The 27,816-nt window shown below is 39.9% G+C and overlaps 1 protein-coding gene across 1 annotated transcript in view; it reads left to right on the top strand.

Moving 5' to 3' along the window:
* USH2A (usherin) overlaps positions 1 to 27,816 on the top strand; it is a 2,188,359-nt gene that overhangs the window by 1,763,919 nt on the left and 396,624 nt on the right. Inside the window, exon 67 of the mRNA XM_053712759.1 lies at positions 26,648 to 26,806. Coding sequence (XP_053568734.1) covers positions 26,648 to 26,806 — 159 coding nt within the window. The remainder of the gene's footprint in view (positions 1 to 26,647; positions 26,807 to 27,816) is intronic.

The raw sequence follows: 27,816 nt of genomic DNA, 5'->3' as shown, positions 1-27,816 counted from the left end.
CCTTTGCGGGGCATGCCCCAAGAAGTTCAGCTCTTTTGCCTGTAAAAGAAAACATACAATACCCCCCCCCCCCCAACATTACAACCCACCACCCACATACCCCTAATCTAACCCAAAACCCCCTTAAATAAACCTAACACTAAGCCCCTGATGATCTTCCTACCTTGTCTTCACCATGCCAGGTTCACCGATCCGTCCTGGCTCCAAGATCTTCATCCAACCCAAGCGGGGGCTAGACATCCACTGAAGAAGTCCAGAAGAGGGTCCAAAGTCTTCCTCCTATCCGGCAAGAAGAGGACATCCGGACCGGCAAACATCTTCTCCAAGCGGCATCTTCGATCTTCTTCCATCCGGTGCGGAGCGGGTCCATCTTGAAGCAGGCGACGCGGATCCATCCTCTTCTTCCGATGTCTCCCGACGAATGACGGTTCCTTTAAGGGACGTCATCCAAGATGGCGTCCCTCGAATTCCGATTGGCTGATAGTATTCTATCAGCCAATCGGAATTAAGGTAGGAATTTTCTGATTGGCTGATGGAATCAGCCAATCAGAATCAAGTTCAATCCGATTGGCTGATCCAATCAGCCAATCAGATTGAGCTCGCATTCTATTGGCTGTTCCGATCAGCCAATAGAATGCGAGCTCAATCTGATTGGCTGATTGGATCGGCCAATCGGATTGAACTAGATTCTGATTGGCTGATTCCATCAGCCAATCAGAAAATTCCTACCTTAATTCCGATTGGCTGATAGAATCCTATCAGCCAATTGGAATTCGAGGGACGCCATCTTGGATGACGTCCCTTAAAGGAACCGTCATTCGTCGGGAGACATCGGAAGAAGAGGATGGATCCGCGTCGCCTGCTTCAAGATGGACCCGCTCCGCACCGGATGGAAGAAGATCGAAGATGCCGCTTGGAGAAGATGTTTGCCGGTCCGGATGTCCTCTTCTTGCCGGATAGGAGGAAGACTTTGGACCCTCTTCTGGACTTCTTCAGTGGATGTCTAGCCCCCGCTTGGGTTGGATGAAGATCTTGGAGCCAGGACGGATCGGTGAACCTGGCATGGTGAAGACAAGGTAGGAAGATCATCAGGGGCTTAGTGTTAGGTTTATTTAAGGGGGGTTTGGGTTAGATTAGGGGTATGTGGGTGGTGGGTTGTAATGTTGGGGGGGGGGGGGTATTGTATGTTTTCTTTTACAGGCAAAAGAGCTGAACTTCTTGGGGCATGCCCCGCAAAGGGCCCTGTTCAGGGCTGGTAAGGTAAAAGAGCTTGTAACTTTTTAAATTTAGAATAGGGCAGGGAATTTATTATTTTGGGGGGCTTTGTTATTTTATTAGGGGGCTTAGAGTAGGTGTAATTAGTTTAAAATTGTTGTAATATTTTTCTTATGTTTGTAAATATTTTTTTATTTTCTGTAACTTAGTTCTTTTTTATTTTTTGTACTTTAGCTAGTTTATTTAATTGTATTTATTTGTAGCAATTGTGTTTATTTAATTTATTGATAGTGTAGTGTTAGGTTAATTGTAGGTAATTGTAGGTAGTTTATTTAATTATTTTATTGATAGGGTAGTGTTAGGTTTAATTATATCTTAGGTTAGGATTTATTTTACAGGTAATTTTCTTATTATTTTAACTAGGTAACTATTAAATAGTTCTTAACTATTTAATAGCTATTGTACCTAGTTAAAATAAATACCAAGTTGCCTGTAAAATAAATATTAATCCTAAAATAGCTATAATATAATTATAATTTATATTGTAGCTATATTAGGATTTATTTTACAGGTAAGTATTTAGCTTTAAATAGGAATAAGTTATTTAATAAGAGTTAATTTATTTCGTTAGATTTAAATTATATTTAACTTAGGGGGGTGTTAGTGTTAGGGTTAGACTTAGCTTTAGGGGTTAATCCATTTATTAGAATAGCGGTGAGCTCCGATCGGAAGATTAGGGGTTAATAATTGAAGTTAGGTGTCGGCGATGTTAGGGAGGGCAGATTAGGGGTTAATACTATTTATGATAGGGTTAGTGAGGCGGGTTAGGGGTTAATAACTTTATTATAGTAGCGGTGCGGTCCGCTCGGCAGATTAGGGGTTAATAAGTGTAGGCAGGTGTCGGCGACGTTGAGGGGGGCAGATTAGGGGATAATAAATATAATATAGGGGTCGGCGGTGTTAGGGGTAGCAGATTAGGGGTACATAGGGATAACGTAGGTGGCGGCGCTTTGCGGTCGGAAGATTAGGGGTTAATTATTTTAAGTAGCTGGCGGCGATGTTGTGGGGGGCAGATTAGGGGTTAATAAATGTAATATAGGGGTCGGCGGGGTTAGGGGCAGCAGATTAGGGGTACATAAGTATAACGTAGGTGGCGGTCGGAAGATTAGGGGTTAAAATTTTTAATCGAGTTGCGGCGATGTGGGGGGACCTCGGTTTAGGGGTACATAGGTAGTTTATGGGTGTTAGTGTACTTTAGGGTACAGTAGTTAAGAGCTTTATAAACCGGCGTTAGCCAGAAAGCTCTTAACTCCTGCTATTTTCAGGCGGCTGGAATCTTGTCGTTAGAGCTCTAACGCTCACTGCAGAAACGACTCTAAATACCAGCGTTAGAAAGATCCCATTGAAAAGATAGGCTACGCAAATGGCGTAGGGGGATCTGCGGTATAGAAAAGTCGCGGCTGTAAAGTGAGCGTTAGACCCTTTAATCACTGACTCCAAATACCAGCGGGCGGCCAAAACCAGCGTTAGGAGCCTCTAACGCTGGTTTTGACGGCTACCGCCGAACTCTAAATCTAGGTGTTAGTGTTTTAGAAAGGCAAGATTTAGCTTGAGAGCTGTTTATCTAGTATGCATGGTTGTGGGTGTGAAGAAGATACACATACATTACAATACAATGCTCAATAAAAGCCTTTCAATTTGGCGTGATTTCTCTCCATGCCAAGTTTTTTGATCATCGGGTCCTTAGTCTTCCCAATTGGTTTGCTTCTTCCCTTCTTATATAGCACTGCAACACCTAGAAGCAAATACATTCTGTGAGTTAGTTGTATATAAATTCATACATTTTTATTAAGCAACACAAATACATTCTGCACAATATCATGATTAGTGACCGTATTTATGATGTCATATGTGATGTCATCCAGAAATCTAAAAGTTTAGCAGCATTTCAAATTTACAATTTATTAGCCTTGGTGCTTTTTTGATGAGAAAAATTAAATAGTGGCTTTATCAAAGATTGGTGCTGTATGTAAAAAAGAAAAAAAGATAAATAATACGTAATTAAGTTAGTTTAGGCATGCTGGACTGTAGTCATGGGGAATTGGTAGCACAGGTATTAAAACTTTGTTTACTGGAAAAAAAAAATTGCACCCCAATATTAATTATAAGAAGAAATAATAAAATGAAGGATGTCTGAAAAGGCCTCTCTAGAGTGCCCATATTGCTATTTAAAGGGGTATTTTCTAGATACACGACAGGGACAGGAATATGCAATTTTGCACACAAAAAAATTGGAATGCCTAGTTTTATATGAAAAACCGCTGCAATGACACATTGGGGTAGATTTATTAAATGTTGGGCTGTAGCGGATCATGTCCACCAGACATTGCTAAATGCCGACAGCATTCTCTTTCTGCATTTAACATTGCACAAGCATTTCTGGTGAAATGCTTGTGCAATGCTGCCCCCTGCACATTCGCGTCCAATCGACCGCTAGCAGGGGATGTCGAATGGTGGCAGATGAGTTAAGGAGCAGTGGTCTTACGACCGCTGCTTCTTAACTTAAGTTTCATGTGGACCTGAAACTTTGGGGGTAGATTGCAGCATCCACTGCTTGATAAATCTACCCCATTAAATCAACATACTAGAGCAGTTTTTCTCAACTCCATTCCTCAAGCACCCCCATCAGGTGATATTTTCATTATACCTTAACTAAAGCACAGGTGCAATAATGTGCAAGAGTATTATTATTATTATAGGTTATTTGCAGAGCGCCAACAGATTCCACAGCGCTATTAGTAACCTGTGCTCTAGTTAAGGTATAATAAAAATCTGGCCTCTTTTGTGTACTCGAAGACTGGAGTTAAGAAACATTGTACTAGAGCAACAAGTGCATGCTTTAATTTGTTAGCATATGTAACTTTGCATTAGAGATTGGCCCTTATATTGTGTTTAACCCTTACAAAGGTAAAGTCCCACTCAAGCATTGCTGTGCCCGAGCACACGGCTGGATATTGTACGTGCCACTCCACCCATCTGTACTTCACGGATCTGCCCCCTTTTTTACAATATATCAACAGACGGACGGTCTGCGAGGCCAACGAGGCCAGAAAGGCAGTTTCTCGTTGATCTGTCGATGCTCTGAATATCGAGGCCACAAAGAAAACTAAGCAAAACTGATATAAGAAGTCAATTAGAAAGATGTTTAAAATGTAATGTAATAAATTTACGTTAACATTTTAGTGTTCCTTTACTGTCCCTTTTAGCTTTGTTTATTTTTTTTACACTTTGTAATATCACCTGAAGAAACCGGTAATCAAGTTTTATTTGCTACCCTAATCAAAATTATAGAGTTCAAATAATTATTACAATTTGTCTAATTAACCCTTTCATATCATTTTTTGTTCATTTTAAGATCTCATTTAACATTATTTAAAAACAAGATTTGCCTAATGTTTAGACAAGATTTTATAGCTCAACAAATTTAAATGGCAATAGTGAACAGAGGTTTGCAAGCTAAAAACATATATTGAAAGTATAAGTATGACAATGAACTAAAACCTCTGTTTTAAACCAATCTTCTTCTTTATTTAATGAAGTCTTATTAGTATAATTTAGTAGCTGCAACCACGAGCACAAACTGGAGATGGGCGCCTTTCTGCAAAGGACCCTCTATTCCAAGTAAATATAGCTACTTTCATTGTTCTCAAGTTGTATAAAGGTAATAGTTAAAAATATATTAAAATACCTTCTGCATTATACTGTACTTAAAGTTATCAAATAAAGATAATCACCACCCACCCTTGATATTTTCCTATAATAAGGTGTGCTTGAATTATTTAGATCTGTGCTCTGACAAATTGCATTTCAGAAATGCAGAATAAAACATTACTCGAGGTATATCTTCTTTATTCTCGCTTGCCTTAGATGTTGAAAATATCAACTATTTATTTGTAAGGATAATAATGAATTTCTGATTACATTGTAAGTTCATAAATGTTAAATAACCTATCAGCGTCTAGTTGTTGTAAATTATGAAAAGGTGCTGTGCTGGGAATATTAACAAACTTAAACCTTCTTCTTTAGAGAACATGAAAATGCATTTTGGCAGGTTGTCATTATAGTCATGGTTACTTTGACACCAAATAACAAAACTGCCATTTGCACTTAAGATAAATTGGTTCACATGAGCTTCCCTGTATCACTCCTTATTTCTTGATATCATTTTGTAATACTAGGTGCTAAAAATGTGAGATTTGTATCCCACAAATAGTAGAAATCCGTATGTTATACCCAGTGTTTTTTATTATTATATTTTTTTTTGGGGGGGGGGAGGAGCCAGTACTCAATGATTATTGATTGATATATTTTGCTCAGTAACTTTGAGACAAGTAAAGGGATGTTTTTTACTATGTTTGATATATGTTGCAGCATCTTGAGAAAACTATTTACATGACGATTACAATATTACCTGTTATTAGATGGCAGAGGTGTTGGTACTTAGTACCCGTGAGCACCACCAAAAAAAGCCCTAGTTGTACCTTATAAATAGGGAAACCACATTTTTATTTTTTTTATTTGAATCACAGGTATACGCAATCGCGATTTTTTTACTTTTTGCGCAAATCGGGTTACTGTTGGAGAAAATAAGTTTACTTTCAACTTGTAATACAAGTGGCAAAAAAGAAAGTTGTGTGTATGAGAGCTGATCAAGTGTCAGAAGGTAAGCTTAACCCAAATACCACACTAATCTCTCAAAAATGTGTGGTAAAAAATGTAGCTAGTAAGGAGGAGTGGGTTAGCACTCTGCTAGAGAGCAAAGACTGACTGATAGAAAATATATATATAATAGATACAATTTGTGTCAGACCAATTAGCCCTGTTAGATTTGGGAGGGGTAGTGCTATCTAGGGATTATATGTTAAAAACACACAATAGTATATAGGTAAAAGGTACTATACAAATTTATTTAAGGATGAGATATCCACAGTATTAATGAATAAGTGCCAGCACTATAACATTTTAAGCAAGTAATGATATTTAACACATAAAGCATTAGAATCGTATGGGGGTGTATTCAAAAACACCAATAGCAAAGAAATAGCAGCTTAAAACATAAACGTAACAATTACATAAAAATAAGCTTAAAAGTCTCAATAAGGCTGATTTTTTTGCACCAGCGTCTTAGAAATCGTTAGTAACGATGTGAGCTGAGAAAAAAATCACTATTTTTTGTGCAGCTGATAGATCGTTAGAAGATGGCTGTTTTGTACAGCTATTAAAGTACCTTCTGATACATTGTGTCAAACTGTATCCGTGGTAATTGTTCCTCTGTTATCCTCTATGTGAAGCTAGTAGCCTCTATGCTGATGATGCCAGGACCTGGGCCGCCATGCCGTTCCAATCTGACTCGTCTGTCAGTTTTGTGAGCGAATCCAAGAAATCCAAATAAGCAGCTTGTGCCTTGGAGTGGATGAGGAAAAAAGAAACAGGAACAGAGATTCTCACTGAAAGTGCTAATTAACAGTATTGCTGTGTTAAGTTCCTCGTATATACAAAGGGACATTAAACACCCGTTAAACACTATGAGAGTCAGCGTTCAGCATTCAAAAGTGAATCCAAGGTGCATTTTTTTTTTATAAAGGCTGACTTACAGCAGAAACACGTAGATGCACTTTTCTACCTGGTACCACATCATTTAATGAATGTTTAAGCCTGATGAAACAGCCATAGGCTGAGAAATGCGTCGCTTGTGATTTTAAAACATTTTAATAAAGTAATTTTTTACTTTAAACACTTGCTGCCTTATTTTTGGACCATTTTGAACACCTTGGGCCCTTTTGGATTTTTTGGATTGCTGTCTTATCCTGAGTGCCTTTGTACCAAGTCTGTTGGGTAACTGCATTGACCCCATCCTGCTCTACTAGCATCAATGGAGATGCCACAACAAATGTGAGTGCCATTCTTTATATTTGTCTACATATATCATTGCCTAAACAATACTAGGCCATATAGGCACCTTGTGTCTTTTATATTGTTTCAATACAGATTTCACACTTCACTCTGGAGGTTGGTCTTCTGGGTGACTGTTATAGATCCCAGACTGCTTCTACAGCACTAATTGAGGTGCCTTTATAAATGTGAGTTTACTCCTTACATATAAACAATCATTTTTTGGATCAAACAATATTGGGCCATGTGGCGCATCTGTCGCCTCTTGTTTTTTATTTTGGGGGATTGGTTGGGTGGGGGGGGGGGTTTACTTTTAGGTGGACTTAGTAATTTTGTAAGGTAAAAGAGCTGTTAAACTTAGGGCAATGCCCTACAAAAAGTATTTTTAATGGCTATTGGTAGTTTGTTAGGTTAGGGGGTGTTTTATTTTGGGGTGGCTTTATTGTTTTTATAGGGCTATTAGATTAGGTGTAATTTTTATTATTTTGGATAATTTTGTTTATTATTTTTTGTAATCTTAGTGTTTTTTTTATTTTACATAATTTTAGAGTTTTTATTTTTTGGTAATGTTAGATTTTATTTATTTTTTCTTGTAATTTTTTTTTTTTATTTGTAGTTTATTTTCTTAAAATAGTTATTTTAGGTTTATTTATAGTTTAATCTTAGTTTTTATTTTATTTCAGATGTAAGCTTTTATTTATTTTAAGATAATTATATTGTAAATTTAATTTAAAGTTAGGGGGTCTTAGGTTTAGGGGTTAATAATTTAATTTAGTGATTTGCGATGTGGGGGGCTGGCGGTTTAGGGGTTAATAGATTTAGTTTATTAGTAGCGATGTGGAGGGCTGGTGGTTTAGGGGTTAATTGGTTTAATTTATTAGTTACAATGTGGGGGGCCGATGGTTTGGGGTTAACAGGTTTATTAAGTGTTGGCGATGTCGGGGGCTGCGGTTTAGGGGTTAATAACTTTATTTAGGTGTTAGCGATGCAGGTGCGGCCGTTTAAGGGTTAAGCACTTTATTTAGTGTTGGTGATGTCGGGGGGTGGTGGATAAAGGGTATTTATACTAGGGGTTTTGTTAGGGTGTTAGGTTTTAACATAACTTTCTTTTCCCCATAGACATCAATGGGATTGCGTTACGGCGATTTCCATTCCGCAATCGCAGGTGTTAGGTTTTTTCTGACACTTTCTCCCCATTAATGTCTATGGGGAAATTTGTGCATGAGCACGTAAGTCAGGCCTTGGTTTTTTTTGCGGTATGGAGCTTATCGCACTATACCGCACAACAAGAGAAGGTTTTTCAGTAACTTGTAATGGCAGCGCGATGGAGAGTTCGATAACGCTCATTTTTTTGTGTTAGTTACGCACCCTGTATAGTGAAAAACTTGTAATCTTGGTGAGATTTTATACCTCTGATCCCTTAAAAAATAGACAGGGAATTAAGCACTCTTTTTAAAAAAATAATACCACATTTTTAACTCCAGAAATAATCAAAATAGGTATTGCACATCAGAAAATAGCCTACAAAATCTATAATTTAAACAGACCTAGTAATTCCCCAGCATACCTACTATTCATGTATAGCTCAGTAGGAGTTAAATAGCACTACAAATAATACCCACTAAACTTCACCTTTTATACTTAGTGGGTCTTTTTAGATTGTCTGCGATATGCACAGCAGCATCTGTTATTAAAGCATCAAGGTTATTCCATGCTGAGTAATCGTTGCTATATAGTGTATATTGTTAGTGCTCTACTATCGTCCCCAAACACATACATTCCAAGCTTCTCTATACTGTATGAGTTGCATACTGATTTTATAGCCTTAGTCTCAGTATTCAGCATACACAAGCGTTAATACTGGGGTTGTCTCTTAGGACTTGCTCTCATTCTTCGCACTGGATTGATTTCTTCGACTCATCTCATCTGGGGATTTCTCCAGCCAGTCGTATCCACTGAGAAAGTTACAGAGTTTTTCTTTCTTACCTCACTTATATTATACCAGGCTTCTTCCAGCACTTCCCAGAGTTCTTCTTTAGATTTAGGTTGTCTTTTATTTGTTTCTCTGTCCAGTTGATCCCATATTGCCTCTATAATATTCAGGTCTGGACTCTGTGGAGGCAAGTCCATGACTGTCAGTGTTTTATCAGCTGGTTCCTGCTATTGCTCAAGTGTAAGGAGAGTTCACACTAAATACTTCCCACTTTAGCCTATAGAAGCTGTTTTTTTCTGATGTTTTTCTGTTTTTAATACTGCATACAAATATCCTGTATTTTCTGGTTGTATTATAATAAAGAGACTGAGAAATAATTATATATGGTCATTACACCATTACTAAAACAACAAATCTATTGGTGGCCTAAGACTTTTGCACAGTACTATATATCTTTTAGGTCTATAGAAGTCATAAAAAAGACCCTGTTGAATTAAGGGTAAAATTGTTTCCATTTTTAAAGGGGGAGCCCTGACAAACATGTTTAGTGTTTTCAGATCTAGGACAGGTCTGTTAGTCCCTTCCTTCTTTGGGATGATTAACAGATTGAAGTAAAACCCCTGACCCTATTGAGACACAGGTATAATTACTCCCATATCCTCTAATTCCTGAACACATTGCATAAAGGCAGCAACATTTAAATGTTTTTTGGGACATGAAACAAAAGAAATCGTCCTCAAAGAGGTCGGGACCAAAAGCCTATCCTGTAGCCCTGGGAAATAATGTTTTGAATCCAGGGTTCATGGAAGGACCTGAACCAGGTCGAACAAATTACCTTGTCTGTTCTTTTCTTTGGATTTCTTGTCCTGAGGGAGAAAAGCTCCTTTCCCACCAGTAACCATCTTAATAATAGAGTCCAAGGGGCTGATTTATCAATGTCTGTCCAACATGATATGCTGTATCTTATTTTGTCCGACAGACATCGCTGAATGCCGACAGCATACCCTGTTGGCATTTAACATTGCACAAGCAGCTCTTGTGAACTGCTTGTGCAATACTGTCCACTGCAGATTCGCGGCCATACATGTTGCCATACAGTTTTTTAAACAGCGTTCTACTGGGCAAGCTCAAGATATTGTGCTACCTGGGGCTAAGAAATGATGACCCCCAACAAATCTCTGTCCAGTATAATATATACCCAAACATTACCAGCAGTCTCAAAGATTACAGTTGAGCATATTACATATTACACTGACACCATCTGATAGACGCATATCAGACTAATATCTCTTAAAAAACCCTAATAGCCAGGATATGCTTGCCCTATGTTCCACTCCATCAAATGCCACATGGAACATTAGAATAGAAAGCAGTTTAATGAGTGTGATTTGTCAAGTATGGGAACATTTTTAGGTTGCTTATTTTAATTAAATACACAATAATAATACATTTAGATTTTGTCTTTTTGATGTATTTATAATTATCTTCAAACATTATAAAACAGAAAAAAAAGACTCAAGTATGTTATTTTAGACTATCCTATGCACAGAAAATAAATCTAAGAGCATGATATATAGGTCATATATAAAGCCGTTTTCTTATGTTTCAGATACCATGGGGTCCATTTACCAAGCTCCATATGGAGCTTGTGGGCCCGTGTTTCCGGCGAGTCTTCAGACTCGCCAGAAACAGCAGTTATGAAGCAGCGGTCTAAAGATCACTGCTCCATAACCCTATCCGCCTGCTCTGATAAGGCGGACAGGAATTGCCGGAAATCAACCCGATTGAGTACGATCGGGTTGATTGACACCACCCTGCTGGTGGCCCATTGGCCGCAAGTCTGCAGGGGGCGGTATTGCACCAGCAGCTCTTGTGAGTTGCTGGTGCAATGCTGAATATGGAGAGCAAGGCCTTGAATAAATAGGCCCCTATGGGGCCTATCTATCAAGCTCCGGATGGAGCTTGAGGCCCCGTGTTTCTGGCGAGTCTTCAGACTCACCAGAAACAGCAGTTATGAAGCAGCGGTCACAAAGACCGCTGCTCCATAACCTGTCCGCCTGCTCTGAGCAGGCGGACAGACATCGCTGGATATCAACCCGATCGAGTACGATCGGGTTGATTGACACCTCCCTGGATTGGCCGCGAGTCTGCAGGGGGCGGCGTTGCACCAGCAGCTCTTGTGAGCTGCTGGTGCAATGCTGAATACGGAGAGCGTATTGCTCTCCGCATTCAGCGAGGTCTGGCGGACCTGATCCGCACTGTCGGATCAGGTCCCCCAGACTTTGTTAAATAGAGGCCCATGTCTTTATCTAAACCTTCACTTTCCTTTATTCTGCTTTGCACTACAAGATTCTTTGTTTTTCCAAGGGCCTCTTGCTTTTTATTTTCTACATTTGATGCCAAAAAAATTATTTTGACGATCAACATTCCCAGTTTATGGAATTTTAAAAAGGTTTACAATACTGTCCTAATGTCCAGAAAAAAATCCAGCCTCTTCACCTAGTTGTTTTCAGAGAAAGCAGTTGATCACAATCCCATAAAAAAGTTGATTTATCAACAAACTCCCCATAGACTTTAGTGGAAATTTTATATTAGAAAATCATTCAATAAAGTTTTCTAAAGGATTGTGATCGACTCCATGGAGTATTAAACACAGTATTCAAAAAAGAACTTCTATTTAGATTAGAAAGAAAATCATATTATATAAATATATTGGGCCCCATGTACAAAGTCATGGGTGGACAAAGTTTCTTCTTGGAAACCTGTCTGTCTGACTTCATGGCAAACGGTATGTGCTATTGTGTGAGCAGGGCCTGCCAATAGCCCTGAATAAATGTGTTTAGGGTGATTTCAATCCTCGAACTAATGGGGGCACAGAGAAGGTAAGTAGCAGTCGTCAGAGGGCTATTTAAAACTTTCCAGCATGATACAGAAAATCTTAACCTATGGGTATGTCACTCCCTAATACATAGAATCTGACATTACACACAAAATGCAAGTGCAACGTTAAAGTCCAAATTAAACTTCCATGATTCAGATAGAGCGCACAATTGTAAACAACTTTTTAATTCACTTCCGTTCCATTTATGAAGCTGCAATAGCAACATTGGAGCCCAGCATTTCAGGCTTGTTCACTATTTAAGTAACAGTTGTCTTAAGACCACTGCTACTTAACCTGCCCACAACACATTAGGTGGTGGATTGCAATAATCCAGATCAGATTGTATCGGGATGATTGACAGCTCCCTCTTGCGTGCGATTGGCTGCGCACAAGCAGGGGATGGCATTGGATAATAAGTGGATTGTGCAATGTTAAATGCTGGCAGCATACTGCTGCCCACTCACTGTGAGGCGAGGCTTCATGACAGCAAACCTCGTCTACCCGCACAATGTTAAATCAAGACCTTTGTGAGGCACCAGCTCCTACCGAGCATGTGCAAATATTTACAGAATATATGTATATGCATTTTGTGATTGGCTGATGGCTGTCCTATAATGCAGTGGGAAGGAAAATTAAACTAACTTTGAAACTTGTCAGAAAAAAATCTACTTCTCATGTGGATTTTTGTAATGCTCATGGGATATTCCACTATCAGACCAAACTTGGCCAGTGGTCTTCTTATCCCGGCGTCAAGTTGGAGTGATAGGGAATATCCCAGAGTAGAGAAAGTTTGCAAAATGAGGTAAGCTGTACTCACAATAGGCAGGGTAGTCATTGGCGGCAACAGGTAGGGAATCCAGCGGTATGGCAGTTCAAGGGTAAACCAATGGAGGGACTGGAAACAGGCAGGAATCGACAACCAAGGGAATCCTATAATTACCGTTCAGGAATAAACCAATAGAATGGTCAGCCAAGCAGAGTTCGGTAACAGTATAGCAATCCAATGGTTCAAGGGTTAAACAGGCAGAGTGGTCAGACAGGCAGAGTTTAGCAACTGTATGGCAATCCAGTATTTTAGGGTTAAGCAAGCAGAGTAGTCAGACAGAAAGAATTCAATAACGTTATGGCAATCCAGTACTTTAGGGGTTAAGCAAGCAGAGTAGTAAGACAGGCAGAGTTCAATAACGTTATGGCAATCCAGTACTTTAGGGGTTAAAATTGCAGAGTAGTCAGACAGGCAGAGTTCAATAACAGTATGGCAATCCAGTATTTTAGGGGTTAAGCAAGCAGAGTAGTCAGACAGGCAGAGTTCAATAACGTTATGACAATCCAGAATACAGTAACAATCACACCCAGGAGCACACTAAGTAACACCTATACTTGGGCAGTGATAGGTAGAACGTGACCAACTTATAGGTGTAGGATTCGCGCCACAGGAGATCCTGACCAGCTTCCGAATGAAAGGAGCGTGCAGCGATGACGTCACCGCCGCACGCACACAGGAGTCTACTCTACCCTAGGCAACGAGCAGAACAGCAGGCACCGCGTCCCTAGCAACAGATAGAGCGGCGCGGCGTGACAAATTCAAACTAAAGGGACATTGAGCTACTGGGTACAACTACAGTAGGATGGTTACTACTCACCATGCTATTGTTTTCCGTCCTTTACCTGTATCTCTCTTTTAAGTTGTTCTTTTAATTTGCCTCATTACAGAATCCAGTTGGCAAACTTCTGCATTTTATATTAGGCACTGCCATCTTGTATCTCTTGCTGCATCCTATTTTAGGAGCAGTGTACTTTCACAGATCTGCTTTTTGACAGCTGTACATTTCACTTCAAGTCACATAACAGAGAGCAGAAATGTTACATTTTTCCATTTTTTTTGCACAGTTTAAAAGTTAAATAACACATATAAGCACCAAGATGGTGGTGCCCAGTGTGAGGATTTAGCACTTCCCTAACTAATACTTGTAAGAGGTTAAAATAAGAGAATGACAGCTGTAGGTACAGGAGGAAAAACAATAACATGGCGAGTACTAACCATTGTATTGTAGTTGTGACCAGCAGTTTAATGTCCCTTAAGTGCTTTTGTATTGTTTATTTATTATGCATTTATTGATTATGCTATTCTACTGAGTGTAGTGGTCCTTTACTATCATTTGAATGTTGCACTCAGATTACAAGTTCATGATTAATGTGCAAGTGTTAGTATAGTGCATGCTACTTATGGATAGTGCAAGTGCATAATTTCCCTCAGCAAATAGATTTTTATGAGGATCGTCACTAAAAATCATGTCAGATAGTGCTTGAGTGCAACAAAAGCAATACAATAAAATGCCTGAAGAAACAGCCAGTGTTGACTGAGAAATGTGTTGCAAGCTTTTACAATAAAGTAAATCCTATACAGTTGACTGGCCACCTGTCCTCACTGACGTGCAGTTTCCTCCTGGCGTGACTTTTTTTTTGGTGCTAACCAAAGTCCGCTAGAGACTGTGACTTCCTGTCTGCTACAAGGGCCAGATTGGCCTGCTGGGATACCGGGAAAATCCTGGGGCGCTGCCTCACTATTGGCAGAGAGAGCACAGTGAGCAGCTGGAGGAGCACATTGAGAAGCTGAGAGATCTGTTTGTTGAGTGCACAGAGAGGCTCAAGCTCTCATAGTTAGGCAGACGCTCAGCTCTAATAGCACTGGGGTGAAGGGGGCGGGGGACATCATGACATTGAGGGTGGTGAGCTGAAGACTATACAAGCCAAGCAAGCAGAGCTCAAGTAGGCTAGTAGCACCGCTGTTAGGGCTTGAATTTGTGTATGGATGGGCTGGTGGTCCTGGGCCAGTTTATACAAATTCCCAGTCTGATTTCCCAGTTTGGCCCTGTCTGCTACTATTTCATTTTATTGTAGTACCAGCTCAACTTAAATTCGTTTTCTGAAACGTTTGTTCATCTTATAACAAACCAAACCGATTACACTATGTGATGTCCTCTTTACTATATTTACTACCAAAATTCTGCTCAATTAGTGAAGTTTTTCATTTAGTTTGTTGCTATACACTTTTACATTTAGGTCTTTATACAAATAAACAAATGCACACAAACACATACTCACATAAACTTTTGACCCCTTTCCATTCTCGCTACTTGTCTTAAACCTTATGAGGTCATTTTAAGAAATGCTGAGCAGACAAGTGTGGACAACTATGAACCTGTCCTTCCAGAATCATTGCTAGCAGGCAGCAATACACTGCCCACATTTATCATTGCACAAGCAATAGCTGCAGCTGAAGGTGCTCAAACGATGCACGTGCAGCTTCTTAACTGGAGCCATATGTCTTTAACCCTTCCCCAAATCCTTATTTACATGTTTAACCCTTTGTTTCACATGTATTTTGGCTTAAAGAGACAGTCAAGTCCAACAAAAACTTTCATGATTTAAATAGGGAATGTAATTTTAAACAACTTTCCAATTTACTTTTATCACCAATTTTGCTTTGTTCTCTTAGTATTCTTAGTTGAAATCTAAACCTAGGAGGTTCATATGCTAATTTCTTAGACCTTGAAGACTGCCTCTAATCTGAATGTATTTTGACCATTCGAGGGCGTTAGTTCATGTGTTTCATATAGATAACATTGAGCTCATGCACATGAAGTTACCCTAGAGTGAGCATTGATTGGTTAAAATGCAAATCTGTCAAAAGAACTGAAATAAGGGGGCAGTCTGCAGAGGCTTAGATACAAGGTAATCACAGAGGTAAAAAGTGTATTAATATAACTGTGTTGGTTATACAAAACTGGGGAATGGGTAATAAAGGGATTATCTTTCTTTTTAAACAACAAAAATTCTGGCGTTGACTGTCCCTTTAATTCTCCTAAATTAATTTATTTATATAACGTTTTCATTCGTTTTTCAATGCACAAAATATTTAATACTCAATACCAGGTTTTGAGCAGTGTTTTATACAAAAGCAGCTCTTCAGAACGCATGTGCATCAGTTAACGGATCCATTACTGCCGCTATCTTTTGAAAGTATAGGGCACGCTATATAAGAATCGGGTGAATTAAAAATGGTTTGTTTAAACATTTTAACCAACATCTTTTAATACCCTTTCATGCATTATTGTTTGTGTAAGGCTGGAAGTGAAATAATAAGCTACACATTATCAGTTGCATACAACCTCTAATGGGAGCCTATATATTTTTTTCATGTATATATACATCTTCCATTTGAGATTATAACTTTTCATATAGGACTGGATTATAATCAAATGTCTAAATAACAATAAAACTGTAGCTATTAATTTCTCTCATGGATATTTACCTACACAAAGATTGTTTTAGATGATTTTGCAAAGACTATTTATTTATATAGACTTATCTTACAACAGGAATGTTTGTATGCATATATTTAGTCCAACCAAAGTGTTTGACACATTTTAAGGTTAACTTTTTACTTGGTTAATCATATTCTTAAAGGGACAATCTTCTCCAGAAATGTTATAATTTACAAACACCTATATTACAAGTTGTGTGTTATGAGTCAAATAGCAGCGTTGTGGCCCATAATACATCATTTTCCCTAACTCAGCCATTAAAAGTCTTGTCGGTATAAGTGTACCGCAAGCTTTTTAGCCTGTAACGCAACTTCAGTACTGCACTCGTAAAAATGAAGTTTTTTAATAGGATTCCCATAGCGCCGGTATTATGAGTTTTGTGTTCTGTCCATAAAGCGAGCGTTACAGCCTAAAATGACAAGATCTGTAACGCCATCTAAAGTCAGTAGTTATGAGTTTTATGCTACAAAGCTGTAACATAAAACTCATAACTAATGTGTTAAAAAGTACACTAACACCCATAAACTACCTATTAACCCCTAAACCGAGGCCCTCCCGCATCGCAAACACTAAATTACATTTTTTAACACGTAAATTGACGTAATCTGCCGCTCCCGATATCGCTGCCACTTTCAAGAAATATTAACCTTTATTCCGCTGCTTCCTGACATCCTCACCACTATACTAAAGTTATTAACCCCTAAACCGCCACCCTCCCGCATCACAAACACTATTTCAATTTTATTAACCCCTAATCTGCCGTACGCCCACATAGCCCCAACTATACTATAGTTATTAACCCGTAAACCGCAAGCCCCCCATAACAAAATATGCTAAACTAAACTATTAACCCTTAAACCGAAAGCCCCCACATCGCAATAAACTAAATAAAACTATTTACCCCTAAACCTAACAACCCCCAAACTTTATATTAAAATTACAATTTTCCTATCTTAAATTAAATTAAAACTTGTCAAATTAAAATAAACTAAGTTTAAACTACCAATTAAACTAATATAATAATTAAACTAAAATTAAACTAACTACCAATTAAATTAAACTAAACTGCACATTAAAAAATCCTAACACTACTCCAAAAATTATCTAAATAGTATCTAAATACAAAAAACAAAAAAATACTAAGTTACAAAAAATAACAAACACTAAAATACGGAAAAAAACTAACAAAATTATCCAAAATAAAAAAGAACTATACCTAATCTAATAGCCCTATCAAAATAAAAAAGCCCACCCAAAATAAAAAAAACCTAGCCTACAATAAACTGTCAATGGCCCTTAAAAGGGCCTTTTGTGGGGCATTGCCCCAAATATATCAGCCCTTTTACCTGTAAAAAAAACACAAAGACCCCCCCAACAGTAAAACCCACCACCCAGCCAACCCCCCAAAATAAAAAACCCTAATTCTAAAAAAACCTAAGCTACCCATTGCCCTGAAAAGGTAATTTTTATGGGCATTGAAGGGTATTTAGCTATTTTACTGCCCAGACCCTAAACTAAAAAAACCCACCCAAAAAACCCTTAAAAAAGCCTAACACTAACCCCCTGACGATCCGCTTACAGTGTTTGAAGTCCAGCTTGAACAATCTTCATCCCAGAGTTGAAGTCCTGATCCAGGTGGCGAGAAGTCTTCATCCAGGCGGCCTCTTCAATCTTCATCCTGGCAGCGAAGTTCTGATCCAAGCGGCGAGAAGTTTTCATCCAGGCGGCATCTTCTATCTTGATCCCGGAGGTGTGGAGCGGGTCCATCCTGAAGACATCCGGAGCGGAGCATCCTCTTTATACGGTCGCCGCCGTACACTGAATCTTCAATGCAAGGGACGCGCCTCCGGGATCAATATAGAAGATGCCGTCTGGATGAAGATTGAAGAGGCTGCCTGGATGAAGACTTCTTGCCGCTTGGATCAGGACTTTGCCGCCGGGATGAAGATTGAAGAGGCCGTCTGGATGAAGACTTCTCACCACCTGGATCAGGACTTCAACGCCGGGATGAATATCGTTCAAGTGGGACTTCAAAAACTGTTAGTGGATCATCAGGGGGTTAGTGTTAGGCTTTTTAAAGTTTTTTTTGGATGGTTTTTTTTTTAGTTTAGGGTCTGGGCAGTAAAATAGCTAAATGCCCTTTTAAGGGCAATGCCCATACAAATGCCCTTTTCAGGACATTGGGTAGCTTAGGTTTTTTAGATATTTTTTTTTTTATTTTGTGGGTTTAGGGGGTGGGGGTTTGTAATGTTAGTGGGTCTTTGTAATTTTTTTTCACTAAAAGAGCTGCTATCTTTAGGGCAATGCCCTACAAAATACCCTTTTAAGGGCCATTGGTAGTTTATTCTAGATTAGGTTTTTTATTTTGGGGTGTGTTTTTTTATGGGTGTGTTTTCTTTTTTTAGCAAAAGAGCTTTTTAACTTAGGGCAATGCCCTACAAAAGGCCCTTATAAGGGCCCCCCAAAATGCCCTTTTAAAGGCCCTTTGTAGTTTGGGGCATGGGGGTGGGGGTTTGTATAGTGTTAGGGGGGGTGTATTTTTTGGGGGAGCATAAGAGCTGTTTAACTCAGGTCAATGCCCTACAAAATGCCCTTTTAAGGGCCCTTGGTAGTTTATTCTAGATTAGGCTTTTTTATTTGGGGTGTTTTTCTCTTGTTAAGTGTATTCAGTCCACGGGTCATCCATTACTTATGGGATATATTCCCTTCCCAACAGGAAGTTGCAAGAGGATCACCCAAAGCAGAGCTGCTATATAGCTCCTCCCCTCACATGTCATACCCAGTCATTCTCTTGCAACCCTCAACATAGATGGAGGTCGTGAGAGGAGTGTGGTGTTTTATACTTAATTATTGCTTCAATCAAAAGTTTGTTATTTTTAAATGGCACCGGAGTGTGCTGTTTTTTTCTCAGGCAGTATTTGGAAGAAGAATCTGCCTGCGTTTTCTATGATCTTAGCAGAAGTAACTAAGATCCACTGGCTGTTCTCGCACATTCTGAGGAGTGGGGTAACTTCAGAAAGGGAATAGCGTGCGGGGTCTCCTGCAAATAAGGTATGTGCAGTAAAATATTTTTCTAAGGAATGGAATTGACTAAGAAAATACTGCTGATACCGATGTAATGTAAGTAAAGCCTTAAATGCAGTGAAAGCGACTGGTATCAGGCTGATTAATGTATATGCAGTAAAGTAATTTTCTAAGGAATGGAATTTGACTAAGAAAATGCTACTAATACTGAAGTAATGTAATAAGCCTTAAATGCAGTAGAAGGACTGGTATCAGGCTTATCAATAGAGATACATACTCTTTAAAAAAGGATGTTTAAAACGTTTGCTGGCATGTTTAATCGTTTTTGTGAGGTACATTGGTGATAAAACTTATTGGGGCATGAATTTTTCCACAGGGCTGACTTATATTTCTGCATAGAAACAGTTAACTGAGGCTCCCACTGTTGTAATAATGAGTGGTAGGGGCCTATTTTAGCGCTCAAGGGACTTCAAAAGTCATTTTGAGGGAGGTAATCGGTCACAGCAGACCTGTGACAGTGTGTTTGACTGTGTTAAAAAAACGTTTTTTTCTCTATTGATTATCCGTTTTGGGTATTAAGGGGTTAATCATCCATTTGCAAGTGGGTGCAATGCTCTGCTAACTTAATACATTTACTGTGAAAATTTGGTTGCTATAACTGATTGGGTTCATTGTTATTTCAACTGTGACAGTTTTTTGGGTTTCTTAAAGGCGCAGTAGCGTTTTCTATATTGCTTGTAAATTTATTTTAAAGTGTTTTCCAAGCCTGCTAGTCTCATTGCTAGTCTGTTTAAACATGTCTGACACAGATGAATCTGTTTGTTCACTATGTTTGAAGGCCAGTGTGGAGCCCCATAGAAATATGTGTACTAAATGTATTGATTTCACTTTAAATAATAAAGGTCAGTCTTTATCTGTAAAGGAATTATCACCAGACAACGAGGGGGAAGTTATGCCGACTAACTCTCCTCACGTGTCAGTACCTTCGCCTCCCGCTCAGGAGGCGCGTGATATTGTGGCGCCAAGTACATCAGAGACGCCCATACAAATCACTTTACAAGACATGGCTACTATTATGAATAATACCCTGACAGAAGTATTATCTAAATTGCCAGAATTAAGAGGCAAGCGCGATTGCTCTGGGATAAGGACAGAGCGCACTGGTGCTGTGAGAGCAATGTCCGATACTGCGTCACAGTTTGCAGAACATGAGGACGGAGAGCTTCATTCTGTGGGTGATGGATCTGATCCAGGGAAACCGGATTCAGAGATCTCAAATTTTACATTTAAGCTTGAGAACCTCCGTGTATTGCTAGGGGAGGTTTTAGCAGCTCTGAATGACTGTAACACAGTTGCAATTCCAGAGAAATTATGTAGGCTGGATAGATACTATGCGGTGCCGGTGTGTACTGATGTTTTTCCTATACCTAAAAGGCTTACAGAAATTATTAGCAAGGAGTGGGATAGACCCGGTGTGCCCTTTTCCCCACCTCCTATATTTAGGAAAATGTTTCCAATAGACGCCACTACACGGGACTTATGGCAGACGGTCCCTAAGGTGGAGGGAGCAGTTTCTATTTTAGCTAAGCGTACCACTATCCCGGTGGAGGATAGTTGTGCTTTTTCGGATCCAATGGATAAAAAATTAGAAGGTTACCTTAAGAAAATGTTTGTTCAACAAGGTTTTATCTTACAGCCCCTTGCATGCATTGCGCCTGTAACTGCTGCTGCAGCATTCTGGTTTGAGTCTCTAGAAGAGGCCATTCACACAGCTCCATTGGATGAAATTATGGACAAGCTTAAAGCACTTAAGCTAGCTAATGCATTTGTTTCTGATGCCATTGTACATTTAACTAAACTAACGGCTAAGAACTCTGGATTCACCATCCAGGCGCGCAGAGCGCTATGGCTTAAATCCTGGTCAGCTGACGTGACTTCTAAATCTAAATTGCTTAATATTCCTTTCAAGGGGCAGACCTTATTCGGGCCCGGCTTGAAAGAAATTATTGCTGACATTACTGGAGGTAAGGGTCATACTCTTCCTCAGGACAGGGCCAAATCAAAGGCCAAACAGTCTAATTTTCGTGCCTTTCGAAACTTCAAGGCAGGAGCAACATCAACTTCCTCCGCTCCAAAACAGGAAGGAACTGTTGCTCGTTACAGACAGGCCTGGAAAACTAACCAGTCCTGGAACAAGGGCAAGCAGGCCAGAAAACCTACTACTGCCCCTAAGACAGCATGAAGGGATGGCCCCCTATCCGGAAACGGATCTAGTGGGGGGCAGACTTTCTCTCTTCGCCCAGGCGTGGGCAAGAGATGTCCAGGATCCCTGGGCGTTGGAGATCATATCTCAGGGATATCTTCTGGACTTCAAAGCTTCTCCTCCACAAGGGAGATTTCATCTTTCAAGGTTATCAGCAAACCAATTAAAGAAAGAGGCATTCCTACGCTGTGTGCAAGACCTCCTAGTTATGGGAGCGATCCATCCAGTTCCGCGGACGGAACAAGGACAGGGTTTTTATTCAAATCTGTTTGTGGTTCCCAAAAAAGAGGGAACCTTCAGACCAATTTTGGATCTAAAGATCTTAAACAAATTCCTCAGAGTTCCATCTTTCAAAATGGAAACTATTCGGACCATCCTACCCATGATCCAAGAAGGTCAGTACATGTGATGCCTACCTTCACATACCGATTCACAAAGATCATCATCGGTTCCTAAGATTTGCCTTTGTAAAGATTCTACGGCCCCGAGAATCTTTACAAAGGTTCTGGGCTCACTTCTGGCGGTTCTAAGACCGCGAGGCATAGCGGTGGCTCCGTATCTAGACGACATCCTGATACAGGCGTCAAGCTTTCAAATTGCCAAGTCTCATACAAAGATAGTTCTGGCATTTCTGAGGTCGCATGGGTGGAAGGTGAACGTGGAAAAGAGTTCTCTATCACCACTCACAAGAGTCTCCTTCCTAGGGACTCTGATAGATTCTGTAGAAATGAAAATTTACCTGACGGAGGCCAGGTTATCAAAACTTTTAAATGCTTGCCGTGTCCTTCATTCCATTCCACGCCCGTCAGTGGCTCAGTGCATGGAAGTAATCGGCTTAATGGTAGCGACAATGGACATAGTGCCATTTGCGCGCCTGCATCTCAGACCGCTGCAATTGTGCATGCTAGGTCAGTGGAATGGGGATTACTCAGATTTGTCCCCCCTACTAAATCTGGATCAAGAGACCAGAGATTCTCTTCTCTGGTGGCTATCTCGGGTCCATCTGTCCAAGGGTATGACCTTTCGCAGGCCAGATTGGACGATTGTAACAACAGATGCCAGCCTTCTAGGCTGGGGCGTAGTCTGGAATTCCCTGAAGGCTCAGGGATCGTGGACTCAGGAGGAGACACTCCTCCCAATAAATATTCTGGAGTTAAGAGCAATATTCAATGCTCTTCTAGCTTGGCCTCAGTTAGCAACACTGAGGTTCATCAGATTTCAGTCGGACAACATCACGACTGTGGCTTACATCAACCATCAAGGGGGAACCAGGAGTTCCCTAGCGATGTTAGAAGTCTCAAGGATAATTTGCTGGGCAGAGTCTCACTCTTGCCACCTGTCAGCGATATACATCCCAGGCGTGGAGAACTGGGAGGCGCACTTTCTAAGTCGCCAGACTTTTCATCCGGGGGAGTGGGAACTTCATCCGGAGGTGTTCGTTCAGCTGGTTCATCGTTGGGGCAAACCAGAATTGGATCTCATGGCGTCTCGCCAGAACGCCAAGCTTCCTCGTTACGGATCCAGGTCCAGGGACCCGGGAGCGGCGCTGATAGATGCTCTAGCAGTCCCTTGGGTTTTAAACAAGGCTTATGTGTTTCCACCGTTTCCGCTGCTGCCTCGACTGATTGCCAAGATCAAACAGGAGAGAGCATCGGTGATTCTGATAGCGCCTGCGTGGCCACGCAGGACCTGGTATGCAGACCTAGTGGACATGTCGTCGTGTCCACCATGGTCTCTGCCTCTGAGGCAGGACCTTCTAATACAAGGTCCTTTCAACCATCCAAATCTAATTTCTCTGAGGCTGACTGCATGGAGATTGAACGCTTGATCCTATCGAAGCGTGGCTTCTCAGAGTCAGTTATTGATACCTTAATACAGGCACGGAAGCCTGTTACCAGAAAAATTTACCATAAGATATGGCGTAAATATTTATATTGGTGCGAATCCAAGAGTTACTCATGGCGTAAGGTTAGAATTCCTAGGATATTGTCCTTTCTACAAGAGGGTTTAGAAAAGGGCTTATCTGCTAGTTTGTTAAAGGGACAGATTTCTGCTCTGTCTATTCTTTTACACAAAAGTCTGGCAGAAGTTCCAGACGTCCAGGCTTTTTGTCAGGCTTTGGCTAGGATTAAGCCTGTGTTTAAGACTGTTGCTCCGCCGTGGAGCTTAAACTTGGTTCTTAAAGTTCTTCAAGGTGTTCCGTTTGAACCCCTTCATTCCATTGATATTAAGCTTTTATCTTGGAAAGTTCTGTTTTTGATGGCTATTTCCTCGGCTCGAAGAGTCTCTGAGTTATCTGCCTTACATTGTGATTCTCCTTATCTGATTTTCCATTCGGACAAGGTAGTTCTGCGTACTAAACCTGGGTTTTTACCTAAGGTAGTTTCTAACAGGAATATCAATCAGTAGATTGTTGTTCCATTATTATGTCCTAATCCTTCTTCAAAGAAGGAACGACTTTTACATAATCTGGACGTAGTCCGTGCCCTGAAGTTCTATTTACAGGCAACTAAAGATTTTCGTCAAACTTCTTCCCTGTTTGTCGTTTACTCTGGACAGAGGAGAGGTCAAAAAGCTTCGGCAACCTCTCTCTCCTTTTGGCTTCGTAGCATAATACGTTTAGCCTATGAGACTGCTGGACAGCAGCCCCCTGAAAGAATTACAGCTCATTCCACTAGAGCTGTGGCTTCCACCTGGGCCTTTAAGAATGAGGCCTCTGTTGAACAGATTTGCAAGGCTGCGACTTGGTCTTCGCTTCACACCTTTTCAAAATTTTACAAATTTGACACTTTTGCTTCTTCGGAGGCTGTTTTTGGGAGAAGGGTTCTACAGGCAGTGGTTCCTTCCGTTTAAGTTCCTGCCTTGTCCCTCCCTTCATCCGTGTACTTTAGCTTTGGTATTGGTATCCCATAAGTAATGGATGACCCGTGGACTGAAAACACTTAACAAGAGAAAACATAATTTATGCTTACCTGATAAATTTATTTCTCTTGTAGTGTATTCAGTCCACGGCCCGCCCTGTCTTTTTTAAGTCAGATCTAAATTTTAATTAAAACTCCAGTCACCACTGCACCCTATGGTTTCTCCTTTCTTGTCTTGTTTCGGTCGAATGACTGGATATGACATGTGAGGGGAGGAGCTATATAGCAGCTCTGCTTTGGGTGATCCTCTTGCAACTTCCTGTTGGGAAGGGAATATATCCCATAAGTAATGGATGACCCGTGGACTGAATACACTACAAGAGAAATAAATTTATCAGGTAAGCATAAATTATGTTTTTTTGTTTTGTTTTGATTTAAAGTGTAACTCAGGGCAATGCCCTACAAAAGGCCCTTTTAAGGGCCCTTGGTAGTTTGGGGGTGGGGGTTTGTATAGTGTTAGGGGGTGTTTGTATTTTTTTTGGAACAAAAGAGCTGTTTAACCTTTTAAGGGCCCCTGGTAGTTTATTCTAGATTAGGCTTTTTTATTTGGGGTGTTTTTTTTTTTTTTTTTTTTTTTAAAGGGTATTAGAATAGGAATATTCTTAATTTTTTTGGATAATTTCATTTGTTTTTTTTGTAATGGTAGGTTTTTTTATTTTTTGTAATGTTAGGTTTTAGTGTAAGGCAGGTTAGGTTTTATTTCACAGGTAAGTTTTTATTTATTTTAGCTAGGTAGTTAGTAAATAGTTAATAACTATTTACTAACTAGTCTACCTAGTTAAAATAAATACAAACTTACCTGTGAAATAAAAATAAAACCTAAGCTAGCTGCAATGTAACTATTAGTTATATTGTAGCTACCTTAGGTTTTATTTCACAGGTAAGTATTTAGTTTTAAATAGGAATTATTTAGTTAATAATTGTAAATTTAATTTAGATCTAATTTCATTATGTTAAAGTTAGGGGGTGTTAGGGTTAGGGTTACGTTAGGGTTAGGTTTAGGGGTTAATATAGTTTAATTTAGGTTGTTGCAATGTGGGGGGCTAGCGGTTTAGGGGTTAATAGGTTTATTTAGTTGCGGCGATGTTGGGGTGTGGCGGAATAGGGGTTAATAACTTTAGTATGACAGCGATATCGGGAGCGGCAGATTAGGGGTTAATAATTTTATTTAGGTTGCGGCGATATTGGGAGCGGCAGATTAGGGGTTAATAACTGTAGGCAGGCATCGGCAATGTCAGGGGCAGCAGATTAGGGGTGTTTAGACTCAGGGTTTATGTTAGGGTGTTAGGTTTAAACTGTATTTTCTTTTTCCCCAAAGACATCAATGGGGCTGCGTTACGGAGCTTTGGTTTCCGCAATCGCAGGTGTTAGACTTTCTTTTGCTGGCTCTCCCCATTAATGTCTATGGGGAAAGCGCACACGAGCACGTCAAAACACCGCTTGTTTTTGGTGCGGTATGGAGCTCAAAATCTCTATATCGCCTGCGCAACTTTTGTTGCATTCTTTACTTTCCCTATAGCGCTCAAAACTTCTTATCTAGGTGAAAGACAGGTAATCTCTTTATTATCCATTCCCCAGTTTTGCATAACCAACGTGGTTATATTATTATACTTTTTACCTCGAATCACCTTGTATCTAAGCCTCTGCAGACTGCGCCTTATTTCAATTCTTTTGACGAACTTGCATTTTAGCCAATCAGTGCTGACTCATATATAACTCCACTGGAATTAGCATAATGTTATCTATATGGCACATATGAGCTAGCGATGTGTAGCTTTAAGATGCGGCCTGATAAGAGGCTCCAAAATTAGCATTTGAGCCTTCCTAGGTTTAGCTTTCAACAAAGAATACCAAGAAAACAAGGCAAATGTGATGATAAAACTAAATTGGAAAGTTGTTTAAAAATGCATGCCCTATCTGAATCATAAAACGTTTTCTTTTGACTTGAGTGTCCCTTTAACATGCATCAAATCCTTATAATTCATCCACAAAGCTCCTACTAAAAAACTGTTCTTTATATGAATTACTGTTATCCTTAGTTTAATATTCATTAAATCAAAAATGTAAAAAAAAGTTACTTTTAGTCGTGTTACTGAAATATTTTACATATCTTCCTTTTTTTTCCTTTAGGTACATTTGATGCCAAAGTAAATTTGAAATATAACATTTTGTTGAATGCTTGTGCAACTGATTCACAAGTTTATGCTGCTGGGGAAGAGCACTTTATTATCTTAGAAGATTTAAATCCATATACTCAATATAATATAAGACTACAAGCATGCCAGAATGGTAAGTCATATGGTTTTGCAAACATTCATATTGGAGGTAATCAAATATATAAGAAATCTGTGGGATCTTAGTACATTAAATGATGTATTTTTTATGTATAACAATATTTTTCAGCATAAGGCTAAAGTTCTTCCTACACTTTATATAAACAAAATGCACTGGTCTTTGCTGGCTTGCAGTGGTAACTGCATGTACCCAGTAACTGAAGAAAATCTATTGTGGCTCTTCATGTAAAGGCATTGGGGTCAAATTATTATTGTGCTAGCGGACATGATCCGATATTGCAGATCATGTCCGCTGCACATCGATAAATGCTGACAGCATATGCTCTTGGCATTTATCAGTGCATCAGCAGTTCTTGTGAACTGCTGGTGCAATTCCGCCCCCTGCAGATTTGCGGCCAATCAGCCGCTAGCAGGGGTTGTCAATCAACCCGATCGTATTCGATCGGGTTGATTTCTGGCGATGTCTGTCCACGGCCTCAGATTAGGCGGACAGGTTATGGAGCAGCGGTCTTTAGACCGCTGCTTCATAACTTGTGTTTCCGTCGAGCCTGAAGGCTGAATGAGGCTCCCACTCCCCTGAGATATATCTGCAGTATATGTAGATAGTACATAAATTAAGAGAAGGAGAAGCATGAGACAGTAAGATTTAGGGTCAGATGTAGAGGCATAATGGAATGAAAGAGTAAGGTCTGAGGAGTGTGGGGGAGGGACATTAACCACCTCTTCCTGTTGTGTAAAAAACAAGCTTGTCCCACGCTCCCAATACAGGCCAAAAAGCAAAATCTGTATCCTAAGTTTTCAAATTCTAGCAAACTGCCCAAACTAGTTGTTTAATTTGCAGCATTAGTAGGCTAGAGCAGGGGTCAGCAACCTTGGCTCACCAGATGTTTTGGAACTACATTTCCCACGATGCTCAGACACACTTTAGGCTAGCTGAGTATCATGGGAAATGTAGTTATGAAACATCTGGGGAGCTAAGGTTGCTGACCCCTGGGCTAGAGTTAT

Source organism: Bombina bombina, chromosome 4 (genome assembly GCF_027579735.1).
Source record: "Bombina bombina isolate aBomBom1 chromosome 4, aBomBom1.pri, whole genome shotgun sequence".
NCBI lineage: Eukaryota > Metazoa > Chordata > Amphibia > Anura > Bombinatoridae > Bombina > Bombina bombina.
This window is presented reverse-complemented; position numbering and strand designations above follow the sequence as displayed.